This window comes from Aythya ferina, assembly GCF_964211825.1.
Source record: "Aythya ferina genome assembly, chromosome: Z".
Lineage (NCBI taxonomy): Eukaryota > Metazoa > Chordata > Aves > Anseriformes > Anatidae > Aythya > Aythya ferina.
The window spans coordinates 64,348,196-64,372,883 of NC_140299.1; the positions used below are offsets into that span (position 1 = coordinate 64,348,196).

Here is a 24,688-nt window from a genome sequence, read left to right on the forward strand (position 1 = left end):
AAATAGGATTATATCTAAGCCCAGGGTATGCAGGGAACTATTTAGGCATAAGTACGAAATCCCTTTCAAAGTTAAAAGGAAATACACAGCGGAGGAACTGCCCTCAAATCCTCATAGGCAGCTGAAGATAGCTTTCTTAGCGTGCTCTGTAAGATAGTAAATGAATTCATCTTTACAGTAACACTGCATCTTACTGATTAGAAACCTGCTAGATAGATGGGGTCCTTGATCAGATACCACTGTTAGCATGGTAATAACACTGCTGAACTTTAGAGACACTGAAATTACACGTATCTGTTCTCAATGTACCTTCTGAGCCATATTTCCTGTACTAATGAAGCTAACATTGTACTTCTGTCAGCACAGCAGGTTTCAGAGCAAGTAGAAGAGAGAAGTATTATTTATCCTCACTCTTCACTCATCTTTAAACAAGTCAGCTACATCTTTTTGTCAATTTTAAACCATTTTGAAGGACCCTTCTCCTTTGTTCCTAGATAGTCAGGTCTTTTCTAAGCATTATCATTTTTCATATAAAAGTTCTCTAAACATCTGACTATTTCCTTCATTACTCATAAAGGAAAAAGTGTTATACAAGGCATCGTCACTTCCACCTTAAACAGTTGCAAGCCCCAATTTTCCCCTTGACTACTACAGTCTTCTCTGGTATTTGGATGGTGGTCACCAACCCCATTCACATTCGCATGGCTTCTCACTGCTGATTATGCTATTCCTCTTCTGACTGATATACCTGAGTTGCTATTTACTTCCTAAACAATTAAGGAACCCACCTCATTCCAAAGCACGTGAGTCCATTCCCCTGCCTCCACCTTTATCTAAATAATAATAATAATAATAATAATAATAATAATAATAATAATAATAATAAAAGATCTCACAAACATCGAGTGAATATGGATCAATTCTTCACAACAGTCATGCAATGGGATGTTGTTTTACAACTTTTTTCAACCTCCCATTTGGATTTTATGGAAGGATTCTCTCCTCATTTCTCTTAAAGCCCGATCTCAGAGGCACAAGCTGCAATCCTGATTTTCACCTTTGGGCATTATCAGGCTAGAAATAATGATTACTGGAACTTAAAGTTATTGACAAAGACCCAATTTTCAGACACTTGTGTACTTAACTTTAGATGCAAGTACTTCCATGGCAGTGAGACCAGAGTCATACTGCACAGTGGATGTGCAAAAGTGTTTGGAGAACTGGGATCTTTATTGTAACTAATGATAAGTGAAAGAAGAAGCAAAACAAAACACAAACAAAACAAAACAAACAAAAAGACAAAACATAATTTTAAGATGCTATGAAGATGTTTTAACTTTTTTTTTTTTTTTTTTTTTCCTTGAAAACAAAGAAATCTGACTGAACACTTCCTTATAGCTAGGCTTTACTGCTACACTTATTTTCTTTTTCCCTAGGAATCTTATGCAACTGCAGACTGTGTAAAAAACAGAACTCAAATGAATGACTATGTGCTAAATGCTCACTGCAGTGAGATGTGCAATTACAGATAGCTCTGATATCCTGTAAACAAATGGGCTCAAAGCACAAATGGTTCTGGCTCCAGCTGTAATATTTTGAAAACACATTGCTGGTATCACCTAAATAAATGCTTTGGCCATTAGAGTGGAAAGGGTGACACTTCAAATTGTGCTTGGATATGAAATTTAAAAAGCTTAAAAACTATTCACCAAAAGGAAGACACTTATCCGGAGCATAGGACGCATTTATTTTGCATAAGTGCACCAGATGACAGGGGAAGTCTAAGCCATTTTACAAGTGATTTAATAGAAGAGACAGCACATATGATACACTCCATCTTTCTGAAGTTACATAAAGGAAAAGACCAAAAAATACAAACAAAACTCCCCATAAACTTCTTCCTTCATTATTCATGAAGGACAGATATAGTGACTTAAAATTTGTGGACCTTAAGATGTTTTTTTTTTTTTTTAAACTGTGGTCTCCTAGAATTATGTACCACCACATTGGCCCTGATACTTCATAGCTTTTAACTTAATTATAAAACAGACAATGCATAAGATGAAGTGCTGTCACTTCTTAAGTCTTTATGGGATTAAAGTTTGTCTTTAAACGTATGACTCTACCAGTGATGCACTAAAAACCCATGACAAGTAATACAGTGGCATTCTGAAACAATATGGCCCCAGACTGAGGCCGGTAATGATGACATGCTTTCAATGATTCAGGTCAGAGAATCAAAAACCTATTTCAGAGCGAGGGAATAAACATAAAAGCTCAGTTACAGCAGCCTTACCGAACACAGTGCTTACTCCAAGTTTTATCCTGGCAGCTGTCAAGCAGTTAACATTGATGAAAGTGCCTACAGAACCATAAAGCATTATTATTACGTATGTCATGCCCTGAATTCTTTCTACCTGTATAACATGATATAGTAGAGCAGTTTGGATATGAAATATTTCTGTATCACTACCATAAATCATAGTGCACTAAAATGCCATAGAGCTGAAAGGAAGTGCTAGAATTACTGCCAATGCTACTAACACTAGAAATCAAAAGCTGTCAGATGCTATACGCTTAATATATCTCTCTTCTGTACCCATTTAAAACGGTAAAGACCCCCTCAGAAGCAATGAACCACCTCATTACAAATACTATTACTTAAATTGAAGCTTGTCAGCCAGTAACCATTTACTCTTTTAAAGGCTTGATTACTTCAGAAGACAACAAGCTCCTAAATAGTGCATGTCTGCTAGCACTAAAATATAGAACATCCTGTGAACAATATTACAAGCACAAGTCAGTTTTAACACATTCTTTTAATGGGCAATGTAATTTTTGGTACAACAACCTTTTGTCACTTAGTAAAAAAAAAAAAAAAAAAAAAAAAAAGGAAAAGAAAAAACACAAAATGCACTTATCTGTAACTTCCACTCCAATTTAAGGATAGAGGTAATATTTCAACTAAAAGCTACACAGCCAGATGACGCCTGCTTTAGTATTTGACCCATGTGGAAAGATTGAATGAATTGGGGTTGTTTAGTCTACAGAAAAGAAAACTGAGGGGAGAAATGATAACAGTCTTCAAATCAGCTGCACCAAAGAGGTGAACAAATTGTTCATGCCTTGGGAGGATGGAAGAGGATAGAATGGTCTCCTGTTGTAGATCCTCCTCTGATTTTGTACTTTCCAGATAGTGCTTGTGCATATCCACCACAAGTTCAGTATAGTTCTCAACACACTGTACTGTCTGCTTTTGCAAAGAGTTTGCAAAATCTTGAAGATAGTTGTGAGTAATAAATCAGAGAAATAGAGAAATCATATTTTTTAAATATATTATTTCCCAGTTTCATCTGGGCCATTAGAATTAGAATAATTCAGCTTGAAGGAATTAGAATTAGAATAGTTCTGTTTGTTCTATCTGAACAAAGATCGTTGAGTCCAACTGCCTGACCACTTCAGGTTTAACTAAAAGTTAAAGCGTGTCATTGAAGGCACCATCCAAATGCCTTCTTAACACTGGCAGGCATGGAGCACCTCTCCAGGAAGACCGTTTCATTTTCCAGGCAGGCTCTATGTCTCCAGGAAGACTGGCCATTCTCACAGTTAAGAAATTTTTCCTAATATTTAGCCGAAACCTCCTCTGAGGGAAGGTTTCCTTAGTTTAATTCTATGTAATTCTTTCTTTTTTTCTTTCCAGTTACTACAAACCCTACTGTTTGTCAGAATTTTGTCTACCTTCAGTTTGGTAATCACAACATCAAATTCCTTAAAAAAGAACGTGTAGTTCTCATTTTAGCCTCAGAAGAAGATTTTCCATGTACATGTAATATTGAGTATTCATTGAACATATTAAGTTTCTGTCTTTTTTATAGATTTCCCATTTCAACAGTTGTATCTTCTTCCCAAAATTATCATTATTGTGCATAAACTTTCCAAAATAATGTAAACCAGATACTGCCTGATCTTGCTATTTTCAAATCTTTTCAGTGCTATGAAGCACTCATCTCATTCTTCCCATCCCACATACAATCTTGTACAAAATAAAACATATTTACACCTCAATAAACAGGGAAGCCATTCTTGCAAACGCTAATATTTGTAGTGAGAGGGAGTAAAAGGGAACTTTGGGTAGTACTCTGGATAGCACTGTTTAGCATACTTGCACCTTTCCATATTAGAAGTATTAGATGGAGCTTCCTAGCCAGACCATCTCTTCTCTAGCTCATTGCTTGTTCCCCTGCATGTTGAGATTTGAACCAGTCTACTAATAAGACTGAATAGTTCTGAGAACGTCCCATCAGCTATTACTTCTTTTAGATTCAAGATATAATAGATATAATTAGTATAAAAAGTATAAAAGATATAATTAGTAAATGCTCCAGTTTTTCGCACCTTTCTGTCAATATTTTCCTCATGACTTGCATGAATCTGTGCTATCAGAAATGCTCTGTTCCATGTAGGTCTTTTCTTACCCACCTTCTAACCATTACCTTCAAATTATTGAATAATATTAACATGCCCTCCTGTATGTTCTAAGAGGAAGCTTTTTCCATTTTCATCATACTCCTCAGAACATGCCACAGTCTGTAACTTTTGTTTGTTGGTATAAAGATACATCTTCAGAGCAGATAAATACTAAATAGGCAACAGTAATAACAGTGGATTGTGGTGAGAGGAAAATGGTAAGATTTCATCTTCTGAATTTTAATGATTTGAGATGTATGTGATTAGATACGTATGTGGGTTGCAAACTATTTAGTTAAAATCCTTAACTACTTTGTTATCTAAAGAAATATGTTATCAGACAAATAAAGTTTATACCCAGCTACTGCAAATTTCAGTAAACCTTTGGATTTTGTTATATTTCTGTTGTAAATCTTTGATCCAGAGAAAGTCAAACACCATCATGTGATGGTGCAATGAAACGGAATCATAATGCTAAATTCTCAGTACCTTATCATACTGGCAGAGAAAACACTCAGTTTACTCTGAGTAAACTCTCACATTCACATATTCTTTGGAAGTGCACTAATGTACAGAATAATCTTGCATAAAACAGTATATTTCCAGGTCTGCTTTCAGGTTTAAAGAATATGTGATGTACAGCAGCCATTAGCAACAGGACCAAAGTACTTCCATCACCTATTTACATATGAATTAGTTTTGTTTTAGCACTAAGCCAAACAGGTAATTAGGTAAAGAGAGACTGGGTAAATGTCTTGAACCATACCCTGAAGCCCCATATATGCCAGTGCTGAAAGTTAATCAGTGCAGGCAGGGTTTCAGGAAAGCCCTCAGTTTTACAGAAGGAGAGCACTCACTGTATAGGTGAGGTGCAAAAACTGAGGCCCAGATTAGTCTGGTCCAGGCTAGTTTGTGACCCATGAGTTCCAGTCATAGATATTTTACATCTGTTGAGAGCAGGGGGTCTATCTGAGTCAGGCACCGGTTACACCAGATGATCACTCAGTGCTATACAATGTGGGACCACTGAAAACCCCTCTTTGCTGTGCCTGATAACTGAGTTTTTGGCGGAGTCACCTTATGAGAAGTCTCATTGCACTCAGGAGTACTAGTGCAGTTACACACGGGGCAAAACTGAAAAATGTGTCAGTGACAGATGTGGAAATCAGAGGTGTGCATTAGGGTACGTCTGTGGCACTCTGTAGGAGGGACCAGGTGAACACTTTTGCAGTGGATCTTTCCAGTGTCTCCATTTACCGTGCTTCGCTCCCACTGCAGAGAGGCCTTGGCACAACCAGCTGGATTCCCTTCAGATGAAACTACACCATAAGACATGTTGCCCAACGCTCTTCAGCCGTGAGTCAGCATTCAGTCAGCCGGACAGACCACCCGAAAAGCACACATCAGCTGCTCAGCACCAAGCATGGTGCCCCACACACCCACCACGGCTGCTTGCTCATGCAGGCCTAGCCCCAAGCTGCAGGGCTGGGTGGCGATGGCAGCGCGGCCGCAGCGGTGCAGAGCCTGCCCTGCTCCTGCAGCACTGCTCCCCAGCTCCGGGACAGCTCTGAACCAGCGCCAGGCTCTGTCGTGGGGCTGTGCCATGCAGAGTTTTTTTTTGCACAGCTACCCAGTTTGATCCTGAATACGCTCACATATGCCACCGTCAACCTCTTGACTGCAGCGTGTTAGTATCTGTTAATTATTTTTCCTTCATACGCTGGAATTCCGGAGGCCACAGATTTCACCGTGTTACAGCTTGCACATTTTTCCGGGACTGTCAGCACGTTACTTTTTTTTTAGGACAGATCCCAAATGTGAAAGACTTTTGAGCAGAGAAGGTGACAGGGCTGCACCAAAGCTAAAGCAGCTTGCTACACCGGGCTCCCTGCTCCCCATCTTGGCGGGCGAGGCATCGGGGTCGCAGCCACCAGCTTGCTGAACTCTTTTGGGTGCCGCTCCTCAGCCAGGGGGCTGCCCACAGGGGCGCCCAGCGCTGCCCCTAACCCCAAAGCCACCACCAAGAGCCGCCACCGCCGCCTCGTCCCTCCCCTGCACCCCCCCCCCCCCAAAAGCTAAGCAGGGCCCGCGCCGGCCGCGCGGCGGATGGGTGACCCTCGCCCCCCCGCCACATGGCGCTAGGAGGAGCCGCCCGGCGGCGGGCGCAGGCGCCGCGGCGCTCCCCTCAGCAGCGCCATGGCCGGCGGGGGGCCGGCGGCGCTGCTCGGCGCCATCGCCTGCCTCTGCTTCCTGGCCCCGGCGGCTGCGGGATTCAAGAGGAGGGGGCCCAGCGTGACAGCCAAGGTGAGCGAGCAGCCGGGCGGCCACCGGCGAGCCCGATCCCACCCGATCCCATAGGGCGGCGCCCCCCTCCCTTCTCCTCCCCTCCCTCCTTCCCCCTTCCCCGGCGGGTGGGGGCCGGGGGGGGTCGCACTGGCGGGGCTGCTTCCCCCGGCTGCCCTGCAGAAATTATCTGCGATTAATGGCACGGTTTGGTTGGTCTCACGTCGAGCAGTGCTCTGCTCCTCCTCCACCCGCTGGGATGTCGCCCTCGGGACCTGGAGGATGCCGTGCCCGGCGCCCGCAGAGCCTCACGGAGCCCCTCGCACCGTGCCCGGTCTCTCTCTTTTTCCAGGGGTTTATTTGCTGTTCCCCCCGTGGAAATCATTGCAGATCTGCGGGCATCCCTGCTGCTCCCCGAGAGCCTCCTCGGGGTCGCTGGGGTCACCCTGCGGCAGTATGTGCAGTGCAGTGCCCAGGGTGCCGTGCCACCATCCTGCCCTTTCCTGGCCCTCCTCAGCCCTTAATAATTTATAACAAGCCCTTTTGGTGCCCCTCAGTGCAGCCCTACAGTCGTTTTTCCACGTGCAATATGCTGTGTTTATCAGGAGCTCGTTTCATTTATCATCGTGTTACCTGGTCAGCAGAAATCACGAGACCTTTCTTCAACAATCAACCTTTTTTTTTTTTTTTTTTTTTTTTTTCTCCTCCTCTGATTTAATACTATTCGTCATTTTTTCCTTTTGATGTAAACCCTTTTCTCCCAGTCACGTACAGGTACGTTCACCATAGCCAGCCTCCCTGACTGGTGTCCTGGACTCTGTCATTTCAGGCATGACACGCTTACTGCAAATTGCAAATAATATTAAACATTTACATAAATATTAATCAGACACCTCATGTTTGTTTTCTGAGAGTTTGCAGTGAAGATCCTGGCCACATGTTTTTGGAAATTTGGGACTGCTGTGCTAGCTCACTAAGCGTGCCACTGATTTTTCAGAGACTTGCTGAGGAGAGCACAGCTTCTCGGTGCAGGCGTGACACGCCGGAGATGTGCACAGGCACATTTTGCAGTGTGTAACTGGGAAGCGCAGTGCTTTCCCAACACCAAACAGGTAGGACAGGTGTGTGGGGTGCAGGTGGGAAGCCAGGAGCTTGCTCTTTGTTCACAAATGTAAGCCCAAGCAACGCAACGTGGAAGTACGGGGCTTGCTGCTTGGCTGAGCAGCTCTGCCATCTGTGGGGCCTCCTGCCTGGGGTAGGTTTCAGAGGCATCTTTGGGGTCCGTGGAAGCGTTTGACATTGCTCCTACCTGAAGGCATTGTTCCGTGGCCTTGGTTGTGTTGCCAGATGCTCACGTATTTCAGGCAGCCTTGTACCTGGACAACATTTCCATGGAAATTGAGGTGTGTTGGGAACACCTACGCCGACGATAGATAGCCCATAGCTAGGGAGTCCTGAGGGCAGGACTCAGAGGGGTGTATTTATTAGGATGTCAAGAAATCAGTGAAAGTTTGTTGTTAATAGCTGGGGAGCCACACATCTAAGAATTATGTTATTGAGTGCCAAGTGCCAAGGAAATGAATGAGGTGAACCAAAAGGAATTTTATTTTATTTTTGTATGTAGCTTTTATAATGTTAGCCAAAAGTTAAACAGTCAAAACCACATGGAAGATCAAGAAACGGTAGAAATGTTTAGTAGGGGAACATGAAAGGGACATTCACATTGGAGAGCCTGTGGTCATTTATTATCATTATTGGACTAATTTCTTAGAGTTGCAGACAAGTAATATTTGGTTGAGTGCCACGAGGAACAGCAAATACCACATCATAGGAATACACATTGCCGTTTCCTAGAAGTTGTAATAGTTTTTATGTAACTTTTTCAGAACTTCAAAATGCCTCATTTCCTGACAGCTGTTCCTGTTTTCAGTAATTGTTGAAACATTTTTGCACGTTCAGCGATGCCTTCAGATATTCTGAACTATATTAAAATGCCTTTTAAGCCTTTTGTCTGTTCCAAGTACGCTTTTTTAGCGACACGTACATAGAAGACTGTGGGCAGTCAGCTACCTAGAGCAGCCTGGTTATTTCTCTGGGCAGCTTTGAATTCTTATGTGGGAAAGGGACATGTTGCTGCAGCAGGAGGGTTTTCTTCCCACTGTTTGTCAATTTAATGAATTGTAGGCTCTCCCCTCTACTTAATCACATACATACAAATGCCTAAAACAGTAAAGATTGTGAGTGGATGGCAAGCTGTCGTCTGTGGGATGCATCAGCACTGTAGTTCTTTGTCATTGCCCATGACACTGGAATGGCAGCATTTTTCTTCCTTACTTCCTTTCTTATTTCACGTTTTCCATATGGCTTTAAACACATGCATGTCTGGGAAAAAGCTTCCTGAACCTTGCCTTCAGACCCGTGATATAACAGTGCCATTCAGCCCTTAAGAACAATTAGAAACGAAACGTGTAGCCACCCGTTCTCGGACAGTTTGCCTAATCTGGTTTTGATGGCTGGAAGGAAAACAGCACCCTCAGGGACTGAAGGATGCTATTAATATAGATCCGCCAGAGGCTGTTTCTTACTGTTGTGCACTTCGAAAAGCTTGGTCTTTTTGCTGCACTCATGTTGGTATCTCTTGTGTTCTCTTCACAAAAACATCTAGGTGTTCTTTGACGTGAAGATTGGAGACAGAGATGTTGGCAGAATTACAATTGGATTGTTTGGAAAGGTTGTCCCCAAAACTGTGGAGAACTTCATCGCACTGGCAACTGGAGAAGTAGGTTTGCAGTTTTCTTTCACCATGTGCTAAAGTTTGGATATGGGAAATAAACACTCGTTAAATGCCAGTTCAGCCGTGAACTGTCCATTTTAACTCAGCGGGTCAGTGCAGGAGAGCCATCCCTCAGGCTGTGCTCTGCTGTGTAAGGCACAGAAGTCCCCGCAGGATGGTTCACAGGATGTAATTATGGGAAGTTGGGTATCAGCATCTCAGTCTGTCCCTACCGTGCAGATCTAGCATGGGGAGGCACTGTGGTTGGGTGAAGCTACCTGCTGTGTGGCTCTGCACCCCAACTGCATTCACCTGCATCTCACTTTAGTTTGTTTCTTGCCAGTATTTCTCTCAGGCGGTGGTGTATTCTCTGACATGTGGTGATCCACCATGGGCTTACGTCCATATGATCACATACAACTACATGTTTTATTAATTTAAAGATGTATTTTATTTTCTTAGAGAGGATATGGATACAAAGGAAGTAAATTTCATCGCGTGATCAAAGACTTCATGATTCAAGGAGGGGACTTCACAGCTGGAGATGGATCAGGAGGTAACATACTCAGTATCTGTCAGTTTCCCTCTCCTTTCCTCAAATGCCTACAGAAAAGATGGGCAAAACAACATTTTCTCTCTTTCTTTCAACTCCCATAAATGAAGAAAACATTTGTTTTGGAAGCATCTAGTACTTTTCCAAGCATCTTGGAGCATAAACTGAGACTGTTTGGATTACCAGAGTACACATAGAGCTTCCTTTGTCCTAAACTGTTGCGGATAGCTCTTTTCTGTCTGACTTGTTCAAGCAGCATGGCTTTGCGTGGTGGGTTGGAGCCCGCTGAGCAGCTGAGCAGCTCTCATGGCATCCTGTCTCCAAAAGATGGACATCTCTACCTTCCCCTGCGCTGGCTTTGCAGCAGTGCTTCTTCCCCGAGGCAGTCACTGCATGTATACACAAACCAGTTTAAGTCAACCTACAGAAAACTAATCCGCGATGAACGAGTGGAAGTGCAGAGAGTGAAGGCAGGTAGGCGAGGCATAGTCCGTGCTCTCTGTCCTCAGCTCAGCCATTTCGGTGGAACTTTCTGAAATGTGCTGTGGGAGGGAATTTCAAACCAGGGATAGAGAAATTAGAAAAATGAGGGTGTTGCCCTCTCTTTTTTTTCCTTTTGTGAATTTAAAACTGCCTCCCGAGCCTCTGGAAGGGCAGTTCAGCCAGCCCACTGAGGGCAGCCCTAGTGCAGCATCTCTTGCATTGCATGCATTCTGGCTTCTGATTTCTTCTCTTCCTTTACACACATATTCTTCAGGCGCTCCGATTTGAACTGTCTGCATACAGTGTTAGTGATTTCCCCGCTGGGACAGAATGGAAAACACACATTCCTTTTCCTTGCAGCGAACAATGGGGAAGGCTAAAATACCAAAGACACAGTTTTAGCATTAAAGGTAGGCAATGTTTGTTTGCCTGCTAATACTGTTTATTGGGATAGCATCTGGCAGTGTGTTGGGAGCAGTTCCCCTACTGTGCAAGGCACTGTACAAATAAAGAATGCGACAGCGTTCTCTTTTCAAAGCAGTGGTGGCTTAAACATGACTAACGCTTTTTCTTCTAAACTATTTTAAAACACCAAAATCCTCATGTAATGTTTGCACCAGTACACACTAAGTCTTTTGGGCTAGCTTCCCTCTGGTCTCCATACATTCCCAAACGTCTAAAGTAATTTTGTATACTAGGAGGAAAATATTATAAAAGGAAATACTAAAATTGTCACAAAATATGGCTACTTTATTTTTAGGGGATATAATTATGTAATTTAAATTTGTGGAAGACGTTGAAGTATACTGTTGTTCAGTGCTGTATGTTAGCAGAACCTTTGAAGATACTGAGTTTGCCTGTTAAATTCAGAGGCTAAAGCATGGTCAGCTTAAAATATTCTCTCCTTATATCTGGTGTTTTATCTTACCTTACTTTTTACACATAAAATGTTATCAGTTTGCAGACTCACTGATGATGCAACAGTGATGTTGCTGAGCTTACTCTAATTCATTAATCTTTATATTTAGTATCTTAGATCTTTTAATCTTTAGATCTTGAATTTGTACTTTGCTTTTCCCATTTTTGAAGATGTTTTTTATTATTATTTGATATATTTATATATTTTTTTTTATCGTAGGAAGAAGCATCTACGGAGAAAAATTTCCTGATGAGAACTTCAAGCTCAAACACTATGGAATTGGTTGGGTTAGCATGGCTAATTCTGGCCCAGATACCAACGGATCCCAGTTTTTCATCAGTGTGACAAAGCCTTCCTGGTTAGATGGAAAGCATGTAGTATTTGGCAAAGTCCTTGACGGAATGGTAAGTTAAAAGTAATGGTAAGATTAATTGAGGAAAATTTGCACCGTATCTGTGTTAGCGTAATTTGCCCTCAATTGTTCAAGACAACTTGGTGTTAATCTAATGTGCATGTGGTAGAAAAACAACATGAAGAGCTTGAAGCTGGAAGATTTAGAATTGAAAGAAATAGCTGACGATGATTACAGAAATGGAAACTTAAATCATCCTTTGGCTTTCACACCTCCTGTTTCAGACCACTTACCACTGAAATCAGCACCGATACCTTTGCAGATTACAAATAGACAAAGCTCAGGTTCCCCTTGTAGTACTGCTGTTAACCATGAAATAATTGTATTTCTACAAGTGAAAATCTAACTTTGTAGCACATGCTAATCATAGATAAGACTTTCGTTGGCCGGGTTTTTAGAAGCATGTGAATGTAAAGTATACAAACATATTCAAATAATTTAAAAAGGAAGAAATCTATGGTTAATCTCCTCAAAATGTGCACAGCAGCAAAACTGATCAAATATATGATTGCAAATGGAATATTTAAGTTCAAAAATGTTTTTCCCAACAGATCATACTTCTCCTTTTAAATTATTCCATTTAATCTATGTTTTGAAATAAATGGGGAAACATGATGTGCTGCACTGATCAGTTCCATGGGAAGTTTGAAAATCTCATCAGAACACTTTCCTCCCTGTCCCCTCCAGCATATTGAATGCAGTTCTTGTGAGCTACAGTAGTAGCTGAAAAATTTTGAGAGATTTAGACTAAGTTTTAGTTTCGTTAGATTAATGGGCAGATATCCAAAGACAGATAGTCAATATTTCTAACTGAATTTTGTCCTTTAAAAATACTACTTTAATTAGTTGCCTACCATGAGGCCTCTGCCTGTCTGACTGGCAGGCATGGTACTGCACTTAAAATCTGTGTGTCAATTATACTGAAGGTGAAAGTAGTCATCAGATTTCTGTAAGCCCAGTTGTGATGTAGGATTAGAAAAACATTTACTGCTCATCCCTTATGGTCTCTGGATTCAGTTTCTGCTCAAAGACCTCAGATAAGACTCTGTATGCGTTAGGCTGATCAGCTAATAGGGTATTTTTAGTTGTTCCTTGGTAATATTTTGTTGGCTTAAATTGTTTTTATAGAAGGGCAAACAGCCAGCCATGTGCTTCTGCCAACTTTGTGTGGGTTCCAGAGTGGCACCACTGGTACCGTGTAAAAAGGTGTCTGTGGGAACTGAACAGGGGAAAGGTCTCAGTTCAGATGTTGCTTAATAACCTGTAATGCTAGGAGCACCTGGGTGCTTACCTGGTGCCAGGCTCAAGTTATTGGCATTTCTGTGACTAAACAGAACTTCTTATTTTTATGTTTTACGCAGTCTGTGGTGCACTCGATAGAACTTCAGCAGACAGATGAACATGACCGCCCCCTTCAAGACTGTGTGATTGTGAACAGTGGCAAAATAGCTGTGAAAGAGCCATTTGTAGTTGAAGTAGATGGCTGGTGAGACCAGCAGTTGAAATGGAAAGTAAAATCTAATTCTTTGGGGCCCAGATTTTTGACTGACCTCGATTATCCATCGTATTTTCTCCTTAAAACACGAGGCTATGTGTAGACAATGCTTATCATTTGCCACGTACATAGTAGGTAGGGCTGTTTCTGTAATAATTTGATGGACCTGTTACACCTTGAAAATCAAGACATACCCAGCTAAATCCTAAATCTTGCAGAAAAGGTCTCTCATGAAAAATTTTAGAAGTACCTCTGTTTTTTTTCAACATTTGAAACAGTCGTGTTGTTTTCTCTGGAAATCTTTGCAATTTTTGTTTTCAACTTTTCAACTGAGCATGTTACTTTCTGTAAAAGTATCAGCTTCTTTTAAATACGTTTCTCGGGGGGCCAATAAAACAAATGTTTTGAATAAATAAACTTGGATTTCAAATAAATACTGGAGGGTTTTGTTGTGTGTTTTTTTTTTATGTTGTTTGTTTTCCACCATTTTTTTTTTTCACTTCAGTTGATTCTACAAACTGTGAAGGGGTGCTGCTTCTCAGATGAGGTTGTAAGATTTGAGCTGGGTGGTAAATTTCTCTAATCTTAACTTGTCAGATAGTGTTCTTACTGTCTTTCAAAAAAGCACTGTATTCAGATACAATCCTATACTCAAGGAAGAGCAGTTCTTTCTATTGTTAAATAAGATCATCAGTTAAACACTGATAAAAACAGAAGAGTCCTTGGTTCTACAGCATGGTGGATTTTGTATCATGGCTAATCATGTTATCTATGGTAAGGCTCAGACACTTTCTTTCAGTTTTGCTGTATGTTAGAGATGAAACTTCAGATTCATTATTTTTGTAACGGTTCTTAAATACTCTTACAAGCTGACAGCTTAACTGGTAGCTTTTAAACAAGGTTAGCATAAGGTTCCACTTTGGGACAGTTGTGTTGGGCTCTTTAATGAGTTAGTGTTTTCTATCAGAGATATGGACTTCTTTTCTCATGAGGTTTGCAGTATTTTAGAACTTACTTGAGACGTAAGAGCTGGCTCCAAGATCTGGTGAAGGATTCATCCACCTGCACCCAAGGCAGCACACCACTAGAAGTGCCTGGTCTCCTGGAAGATGTCCTGCAGCCCACGCGAGGTGTTCTGACTTTGCATGGTGTAGGGTAGGAGTGAACACTATGCTTGTAGAGCTGCCTACTGGCACCCTCTGTGCTTGCAAGTAATCAGGAAAACTGTGCAGGGACTTACCAAAGGTCCTCCTAATGTCAATTGCAGTTGCAAGGATAATTCTGCTGGTTCATCATCCACAGTTCTGAGGCCTTTCCTGAACGTAAATACTGATGCTCTCTTTGGAGATCTGTGAAGCATTGCTTTCTCTAAAACATCACTAGAGGAAAGCTTGATCAGGACCTCCAGATTTGCCTAGTATTAGGCAATCAGACTTCCCTCTTAACGCTGTTCAGTTTGTGCTGTGGATTTGTTTTTTTTCTACTAAAATGTTCCAAGTAAGACTCAAGAAAGCATCACTAGGAAGCAGTGTTTGGAAGTAAGAGCAAAAACATTTTGTACCCCCTTAGCCAAGCAGCTTTCTGCTGCTGCCTTTTGTGGAGGTTGATCCCTCAGACAGGAAAGGGAGCTCTACCACCTGAACAAGTTCTGCAGTCACAGGCTTACCTCTTAAGCAAGTCCTGACTTTTCACCATTTGCAAGCAGCTTTAAAACATGCAGTAGGCAGCAGCAGGCAACCCACGTCTCCAGGATCTGACTTCTGTTAGTGCCTAGCTTAGCCGCTACTGCTTTTGTGCAACACTATTTCTCTGATTAGGCCAAGGATGTAGCGGCTGTTCAGTCACACTGTTTTATAAGTGCAGCATATTCGGATAGTGTGGTGCTGGGAATATTAGATGAACAGGCAGCCAAGTATTTTATCATGCTTTGTGTGGCGATGTCAGAACCATCTCTGATAAGTTCAGAAATGTGCTGTTTGAACACAAATGCACAGAAAATACACTGAAGCAGTACATTCAAGTTCCAAGTAATTTATTTTGTAAACTCCAGTATCACACATACAGTTTCCAGTTAAATCTGAACAAATACATATATACACAAGTACATGTATATACATGTATATGTTTTATCATGTTACTAATTAATCATCGTCTTGCATTTGCTTACCACAGAGCTGCGCGCTCTGTGACTCATAAAATGTTAAGATATGGAATACAGTCTGCAAGTCAACTCAGAGTAAACATACATACACATACAGATTATTTGTCACAACAAAATTAGATGCATACATGTAAATGCCATGTAAAATCGCCTGGTTGATCAAAAATCATTTTGACTAAAATCTAGACAATTTTCTGAAAGAAAGCTATGCATTACAGAATTGGAAGCATGTTTTCTAAGAGGAACTCTCCATACACCTGCGTTGTCTCTTTTCCAATCTAATATTAAAGAGCAGACTCAAAATAAATTAAGAAAAATTAACAAAATGCTTTAAGATATTTTCAATTTTTTCTTGCCTTTTTTTTCCCCTCCAATTTCTCACGCTCTCTCTTCAGTGCCAGCACTTTCAATCTATCCACTGCCAGCAATGGGTACATGTGCTGGGAAAAATCCAGGTACAAAAAAGTTTAGTATAACTTATGATAGAAATGATTAAAAAGTAATTATTTTAATTATTTTCAAAGGGTAGTGTAATTCAGTGTATGACTTTCAGCTTTTAGTGTTAAATAGTTAGAGCATGTCTATATATAAAGTATAAATAACTTCTATACTGTTGTTTCCATATCTTTTTTCCTTAAAAGCAGCAACTGTAGTGACTGATTTTATTTTAAAAGATATTATGCTTGAACTGAAGCTGAGGTTGTGCCTCTTGATTTTGAATGTAATTATCACATTACAGAACCTTATTCTTACTAGTATCATTAAGCATGACTCGGAGACTTGATTCAGCTTCTTCTAGCCACGTATCCCTTCTACCTTGGCAGTAAATGAGGATAAAATATTCCATGTAGGATGCCTTCTATAACTACATTAGGAAAGTCATCTGAAAGAAAAGAAAAGAAAATACCATGCTTTATTATCTATGTCAGTGCAATAGGCATTCCTGTGAAACTTCACTAGGTAAAGCCTAGTATAAGCTGGGTTACTACATCACTCAACTGTTTATCCGTGTTGGGGATGTGCTATTAGTAATGCTGTTTCAGCACTAAAGCCACTTTAGTGTAGCACTGGGTATTGCATGAATGCGCTGCCAGATTTGTAGCTTATTGATTTAAAGGGATGTTCTAATACTTAATGCTGCTAGGCTCCAGCTCTTTATCTGAATCTTTTCTCACAAGGAAGATGGATTACACTGGCAATTCAATTTCTAACAAAATCTCAATATACTTGAAGGAATTCCAAGATTGCTACTGGGAATACTTCAAAGCTGTTTTTCCATTGTGGTTTACAGCAATGTTTAGACTGAGAAGACTTGGGGATGCCTATACCATCAGAGATGATTATTTGAGGCAGAAAAATTTCAGGCTGACTAATCAGCATGAAATGTCACATGTTAGAAAAAGTCATCCTATATTATATGAAGGAGAAAAAAAAAAAAAAAACAAAAAAAAACTCACCACAGCTGCAGAGGAAACAGGCACTTAAATTTTCGTGTTAAATTTAATGTGAAGGAATTACCTGATGAAAGACAATATATCCGCACAGAGGAATGGCAGCATGTACATTACTGAAGTGAAAACATTTTTCAGCCAGCTCCTGCCTTCTTAATGAAGGGTTGACTTAAATCACCGGGCATTGGAAGTAAGAATTTCTGATCACATTTTATGATCCCAAAATTGAAAGAATGGTTCTAATATAGAACTTTCCACCCTAATTAATTTTTTTTACTTCAGCTATGAGCCTGAAGGATATTCAAAAATGGGCAGATGCAGCTTTCATAAAAATCGTCAGACACTCGATAAATTAAATTACTAATGTGGGTGGGAATTAGGTTTTGCCCCCTAGTCCTGCTGCTAATATCATTTTAGAGCTAAAAGCAGTGAGCAAAAAGTAGATTTGGACTGAGTTAAAAAAAATCCTTATTAGCTTAAAGGAGTTAACTCATCAGGTATTAACAAGGTAATTCAAATGTACTACAGGTTTTACAAACAGGTATTTTAGGATGTTGACATGAACTGCAACCTCCATCTTAAACAATACAGGCATAATTTTTCCTAACTTCTCATAGTAAGTCGTCATTATACATTTCCTGTTAGTGTTTTGAATCCAATAATGATCTCTCGGGTTGTGCAAGCTCAGCTATCCCAGATCACCCTGATAGGGTAACTCTACACTGTTACCATTAATGTTATTAAAAAATAAACCAGTAAGAGCAGTTTGACATTTTCCTTCTAAATTAAATGCTGAAGTTGCAGTAACCTGCATTTCCTCGTTCTGTTACGGCATGTACTACGGGATGTACAGCAAAATAAGTATTTAATAAAAAGAGATACAACTTTACAGCATTGACTCTACTGTGAGGCCTTGTTGCTTTAAAAATCAAGCATATTAATTCTGTTAAACACAACAGGACACTGAAACACAGTCTTGCAGTTCTATGATATGTAGGTAACTTCAGGAACTGTCAGAACAATTTTCAAGCAAGTGACACTAAATCTGAGATTCCATTTTTCAGCATTTTAGATTTTTCCCTCCGTTGTCCTTCAGAATAGGTGCTTATGTTATGCTTATGTAGGTGCTGTGTTAGGTACGTCATGAAAAAGTCAGTCTGAAAACCAGTGATGTTTGTAATTGTAAATCTAATTTTTGGAAAGTTGTCTAGGAACATAACAATGCCTAAAATCCAGTCATTAAGATAATAGCAACATTGTCCTTTATAAAGACAAATAACAGTACAATGGGGAAAAACAGATTATTACGTTCCAGAAACAGCTATTTATTTCATTTAAAACCCACAAATACACAATTTCCTATTTTATCAAAAGATGTTAGCACAGGCATTTCTGTACCCAGGAAAGACTAACTCCACTTCTGATCTAAACAACTGTCATAGCTGACCTTCTTCAAAGAGTGAATGCAATGAATAGTTATTTGCTAATGGACACTTACTTTTCGTCATAGAAGAACCTTGGCTGCTTTTTACAAAGGAATCTATCAAAGTGGGAACTGAGCAGAGACAAACTTTTAGAAAGCTCATTCTGTATTTTCTCTGTGGTACAAAGAAAGTCGATTTAAAGGCAACAGTAGTTGTGTAAAAACTGTTTTCTTTCTGACTAGGCTGAGTCAACTCAGAGGAGCCTCTAGACCTAGTGGTTGTTTTTTTCCTCCCCTCTTTTAAAACTAGAGCTCATATTCTACTTTGTGTTTTAATTCATTAAATATTAAGGTAAAGAATAATTTGCAAGTGAATTTGATATTTTAGGGTCTTCAGATATGGCAAACCTGCCATATAAAATTCTAAATATTGTATGTTAAAGACAAAAAAAGGCTGCGTTGGCAAAAGCCTTAAAAGTCCTTTGTCTCAGCTGTCATTAACAAGGTCTAGTTAATATTTAAACACATCATGCAACAGAAGAGACATTTATCTTCATCCAAAATAGAGCAATACTTAAAAAATGTAGTTACAAAATTCACTGTAAAGCTACTGACGATTTCAAGAAAAGCAAGTTCAGCCTTACTCATAGTACACTTTAGGAAAGGAAGATAAATACCCTCACAGAACTACAAAATCTTGAGCACAAGTCTTAGAGCAAACCCTTACATGTGGGCTGGAAACACTAAGCGCTATCTTAATGTTTCAAGATAACTGTACGTAAAGCCCATTTTCTCCCTTGGGAATAACGTGGAATTAAATGACATTCATAATTTACACACTGTTCTAGACGAGTCCAAGTCTGCAATTAAGCAGAGTGTTAAACAGTAAGATTACGATAAGCACTGCAGCTCTCTCTAAATATTAGCCTAAGTAGCATCTGAAACAATTTTAGACAGAGGTAACTCTGTGGGTGCCTCTGCATTAGTGCTGTCATTTTGGGTCAGGAATGACTCTGCCAAGTGACTCTTCTAACCATTTCCACTTGATGTTGGTTCTTCAGTTTTGTGCTCCGTACTCCAGCCTCAAATTGCCATTCAGTACCTGTAATCAGGCAGCACGAACCCAAGAGGAAACAAAACCACCCTACAATGTGTCTGCTGTGCACCTCAGTGACACAGGATTTCTGCACCCGCTCTTTCACTCTGGAGCTGTGGCTTTATATGAAGACTCCAGGGGTCAGTCCTGTTGGGCCACGCTACTTGCTTAAGTGGACACAGGCTGCAAAACAGACTGCTAACTATGTAACGACGCGTATAACTGGTAACTGCCCAAAATACATGAGCCTCGACCCAGTGGTTTTGAAGGATAGCTTGAAAAATCAACAGAATGACAGCATGGCTGAGGCTGAGGGGGACCTCTGGGGGTGCTGGGTCCAAGCCAAGCATTGTGCACAGCACCACGTCCAGGGGGCTTTTGGAGGTCCCCAAGGACAGTGACCCCACAGCCTCTGGGCAGCCTGTGCCAGTGCTTGGTCACTTGCAGCCTCCTGTGTGCAGGAGCATGAGAGGCACTGGGCACCACTGACTGGAGTCTGGCTCTGTCTTCTTTATACCTTGCTGTCAGGTATTTATATGCGTATCTTGAGAAAATCTCAAGAAAATAAAGAGAAAATCTCAGGAGAAAATCTCACACTTGACTGGCTAAGAAACTATAAGCAAACACTTATTTTCTTCTATACTTACTCTTTAAAATTTCATGATTTTCAGGGTAGCTCAAGAACCTGACTTTTGATTTCAATAGATGGTATTTTATACAATCAAAGAGAATACCATGTTTAAAATAATCTTAATTTAGAGCTCAGGGAGAAAGTTCTTCCTTGAAAGTATATTCATACCCATAATGAAAAAGGATGAAAAGTCAAAACATGTATTTTAATACAAAATTTAGTAGAAATAACACTTCTAACAAGTAAAATGACAAATCCAGGTGTAACAGAGTACTAAAAATATCGTTTTTTTCCCTGCACATATATAATTCTAGAAAGAAGACAGAGGATAAGCTATCTAAATTAATAATGCAAAGAACTTTAAAAAAATGAAAGGGAAAAAGGTTTATAACAAGTTATTTCAAACACTCTTTTGAACCATGTATTAAGAGATGAAGGCTAACATAAATGTCCTGTGAACACATCAATTATGCTTAAAAGTATACATTCTTTTTTCTTTTTTTCTTCCCCTAAAGAGCTCTAGAGGTTATAAATGATAAGAAATAGTAATAATCCAAATGGAAACACAAACATGCTCACAGTAGATCGACTGGTGTTTAGGGAAAAAGCACTTATAAAGGACCGGGCCTCTAAGTTCAAATCCTTCAGGCAAAACAGCCCAAAGGGTCAACAAAAAAAGGAAAAAAAAAAAAAAAAAGAAAAAAAAAAGAAAAAAAAAACAGAAAAACAATGTTCTTAGTCTCCTGATTTGAATTCTCAGTAGATTTGTCTCAGAGAACAACTAGGAGAGAAAAATCCACCCTTTTATAAATCACCCACCCCACTCAGTGCTCTAATGGTTTCCTACACAAGAACTATTGTTTTATTGGCAGGTTATTAGATTTTGGACCCGTGTCGTTTGACTATGCCTGTATTAATAATAATGTGGCTTATGCGGCGCGGGGTCAGATCAGTAAAGCACTGTTAGCAGATGACAGGTTTGATTACCGTTGGCTTTAGGCAAGACATATGGATCCCTCAGGAACAGCAGCACAGGCTGGTGGGACAGTTTGCTGGAAAGGTCAAGAACAGGGATGTCAGTATCAAGGGACAGTAAACAGAATATTCTACAAACTAGCTTTGATAAAGTGAGGTGATCAAGCTGCTCAGGACTCGTGCCGGAGCGTTTCTGCACACCACTGCTGTCCAGGGGGGCAGACACCATCTCCCAGGAGCAAGGCTCGCCGCTCCGCCGCCACAAAGTGAAACCATTAATTTGAAATTGGGGGTGAACAGGTCACACCCAGGAGGGGTGGCGTGCAGCCAGCCTGAGTCTTCCCGATCCTGCTCTGCTCGCTGTAACGCAGACAAGAACAACTCAGCCAGGTACCGCTGCCTGTAGGCTCTCCAGGCCACTAAGCAGGCTCGAAATTTCACCGTGTTTTTCCAGCCTTCTTCGAGGCTGCTGTATGCCTTACCTGGGTAGAGTGACCAGTGTCCCAGGACTGTCTCCCACCCTGCCCACACAACCCACAACCTTCTCCAGCCAGTGCCAGCCCTCTCTGGTCTGCTCTGTGCATACACTTGCAAGGCAGAGCAACCAGATTCACAAAGCTCTATCAAATGCTTAGGGAAGAACCCAAGCCTCTAATTAACTTATGTTAAATCTTCTTGCTACAGAAAAATACACTTCAATGGGTAAAAACACTCCTAGAAATATTTCACAGCTAACTGGATTCTGTTAGGGTTCTGTAAGGAATTTCTATATATAAGCATAAGGCATGCTCAATTCACAGCACAAAGAGATGGAGCTAACACAGCTGATGAAATTAGCTGTGACATTTAACAAATAAATATAATTTCAGTGCTAAACTACTTTTATTTTGACAACTGCAAGGAAAATTCAGGAAATGCCAATAATTGCAAGTAGTTTATTAATCTGACATCCTAGAAAGATTAGAAATCGAGCTCACCTTGATTCTTCAGATTCTGTTTCATCAAAAGAGCTGCAATTAAAGTTAGAGGAAACTTTAGTTAAAATAAAATTAAGCCACAATCAAAAAAAAAAATCAACAACACAACAACATGCACACACGCACACAAACCCCACCAATCAACCAACCATAAAAATAAACCACAACCAAATCCTTCAAGAGCCATAAAAGGGAGCAGCATTTGTCTGGTCAGTAGCTGCAAGGGAGGCAGTATTATTTCACAACCACTACTGCCTGGAAATCACAGAATCCACTTTACTCCAACAGATTCACCAGCACACCTATCTATACAGTGATGGGTGCACTGTCCCGCTCTCGGTGTTGGCTGATGTCATTAACTACAAGTGAAAACTGCAAGTCTGCTGGCTTGTGTCTGCATCACTGAAGGCTGCTTATTTATTGTTTTCTGGACAACATTTTTGGAACTTACATGGTTTTATATATCTGCTGTGGGTAGCATGACTGTTAATACCACACTGACTGCATATGGAGCATATTTGCTATGACACAATCACCCTCAAAACCACTGTATGTGTTGTAGCTGAATAATCCCTGTGGATCTTCAATATTAGGTGCACCACTGGTGAACCATAATTGCAAATTTTACACTTTTGGAGTGACAATTCCATTATTCTCTGAGAAAATCATGGCTTGTGATGTACACCTAAATTAATTTTCATACGAATGCCCATTTAGGGAGGTAGATACTAATCTAAAGCTCTGCTTTAAGGTTTCACTTTGAGTTTTAACATTTTACTGAAAAGCAACAGCAGATTTACTACCATGCAGAAGAAGCTAGGGACCATGCCTTTCTCTCCAGCTCCATTTTGGATCTCCATTTGCCAACCGTGATTTGGGTTTGGCTCCACAACTCAACAGTGTAGTTGGCTGGACAACCTGTCTGCTTTCACGGAGACAACGAGGTTATCAGGGTTTAGACAATTGAATGCTGGAGACCACTCAGGGCCGTTGACACCTCTGAGTCTAAGAGGCCCTCAAATTTATCCATATGCTTTTCAACCCATCCCTCTCTACTGCAGATGCACAGGATGTCCTCTGAAGTGGAGCAGGGACTCAGCTTCCTATGGAGCAAGTTCAAACAATGCTGCTGGACCTTCCAACCACGTCAGGCAGCATAGTGAAAGAAATTATTCTTCCTACAGACAATAAAAGAACTTCCAGCTACGCTGTTCTTGGATTCCATAGCCATTACATTCACCATAATCATACTGAGAGTCTCTTTTTCTACACTGGTCAAAAACCCTTCCCAAGAGGAGGGCAATGGGGCTATTGGAGTAGACGTCATCAGAGAGATGAAAGACCCCATTTTCAAACACAGACAGGGTGAACATAAAAATGATCACAGAATAAATTTCTGCTTTGTCCAAATATTAATAATAACCATAAATCATACACATACAAATTCTTTCTATGCAGTGAGTGTTTATGAATATATTTTAATATTCTTTTCACTAGATACTTCAAGATCTATGAGAAAATCATATTTTTCTCATCCAAACTCTCCTTTGCTTTCCAAGAATATTACATTTAACTTCATTTCTGTCTTTGAACAGGCTGGATTTATTTTACCACCTTTTGGGGATATATAAACATACTTAACATGAACCTAATGCCCATTTATTTTACAGTGTTAGAGTTGGCAGCAAGACCATTTTAAGTCAACGGAATTGTATCAGCACTGAGTGGATATGGGCCTTCTGGCCTCCATGTATTTTTCAGTAAATGAGAGCTTACCCACAACTTTCTGCTTTTGGCAGGGTAGGTACATGTCGAACATTCAGGAAATCAAGAAATATTTTAGGAAGCTCTTCATTTTCTAAAATGACTGTCTGTAATAAATAAATAAATAAATAAAAGTACAATAGAAAACCAAGATTTATATATCTATTTAAATATTGCACACTTTTATTCAAATTACAAAAACATTTTCCATTTGCAACACTGTTCAATTCTTCTCCACTTTTTAGCACTTATTTTGGTGTGCTTCATTTAAATAGGAAACACAAAGTTTTTAATGAATCACATATAAATACATTCAGCTTCTGCTACTACAATTCTTTTTCACTTGCCACCACTGGTGCCAAGCTAGAAGTGTCTCAAACACAGATGTCCAATTCTGAAACTAAGTAACAGGCACATTCATTTTTGAATAAAACTCTATTTATTTACAACATAAAATAAAGCAGCTACAGCTCAGTGCTTCCATGCTCACCTCCCTGAAGCACACTGCCTGGCAAAACAGTGGAAAAAGGAAGTGTCAACTTTGTTGAATTTTATTAATGCATGCCTTACTAATTAATGCATGCAAACAAGGTAAACTCTCCGCTTTTCTTGACAGATCAGCTTACAGCATATTCCTCATATTTGCGCTGTGGTTCCTAAAGACAAAGCTCTGACCAAAGACCTGCTGGTCTCTCACCAAAGACCTGCCACGTTCTTTTATGGCAACGACATAATGGCTGGATGGACTCCATCCCTTGTTTTTGCACAGATGAGATGATTTAAAATTTTTAGTAAATGAATTAAAAGTACACTTGAAAGTACATA

The 24,688-nt window shown here is 40.3% G+C and overlaps 2 protein-coding genes across 4 annotated transcripts in view; one reads left to right on the plus strand and one right to left on the minus strand.

Annotated features, from left to right (window-relative positions):
• Nucleotides 1-6,621: 6,621 nt before the first annotated feature.
• Nucleotides 6,622-13,819, plus strand: PPIC (peptidylprolyl isomerase C). Of its 3 annotated transcripts, XM_084503912.1 has the most exons (7): nt 6,638-6,771; nt 9,416-9,529; nt 9,986-10,079; nt 10,333-10,546; nt 10,834-10,969; nt 11,698-11,882; nt 13,252-13,819. In XM_084503912.1, exons 4-7 carry the CDS (start codon nt 10,334-10,336, stop codon nt 13,378-13,380), a joined length of 663 nt encoding a protein of 220 aa, XP_084360038.1. In that variant the 5' UTR covers nt 6,638-6,771; nt 9,416-9,529; nt 9,986-10,079; nt 10,333; the 3' UTR covers nt 13,381-13,819. The 3 variants fall into 3 exon arrangements, with proteins under 3 accessions (XP_084360039.1, XP_084360040.1, XP_084360038.1); XM_084503914.1 differs by lacking the exon at nt 10,834-10,969 and having other exon boundaries at nt 6,634-6,771; nt 10,333-10,550; XM_084503913.1 differs by lacking the exons at nt 10,333-10,546; nt 10,834-10,969 and having other exon boundaries at nt 6,622-6,771.
• A 1,581-nt stretch (nt 13,820-15,400) lies between these two features.
• SNX24 (sorting nexin 24) overlaps nt 15,401-24,688 on the minus strand; it is a 93,758-nt gene continuing 84,470 nt past the window's right edge. The window contains exons 4-7 of the mRNA XM_084503915.1: nt 23,876-23,970; nt 22,100-22,132; nt 21,135-21,199; nt 15,401-16,429 (exon numbers count right to left, since the gene is read on the minus strand). Of these exons, the coding sequence (XP_084360041.1) occupies nt 16,359-16,429; nt 21,135-21,199; nt 22,100-22,132; nt 23,876-23,970 (264 nt within the window). The 3' untranslated portion in view covers nt 15,401-16,358. The remainder of the gene's footprint in view (nt 16,430-21,134; nt 21,200-22,099; nt 22,133-23,875; nt 23,971-24,688) is intronic.

Bases quoted from the DNA above. Each gene is read 5' to 3' on its own strand.
- PPIC (XM_084503912.1), top strand. From the start codon at position 10,334: ATGGCTTTGCGTGGTGGGTTGGAGCCCGCTGAGCAGCTGAGCAGCTCT. The intron at 10,547-10,833 runs GCAGGTAGGCGA...CATATTCTTCAG, and splicing joins TGGAAGTGCAGAGAGTGAAG to GCGCTCCGATTTGAACTGTC. The intron at 11,883-13,251 runs GTAAGTTAAAAG...TGTTTTACGCAG, and splicing joins GCAAAGTCCTTGACGGAATG to TCTGTGGTGCACTCGATAGA.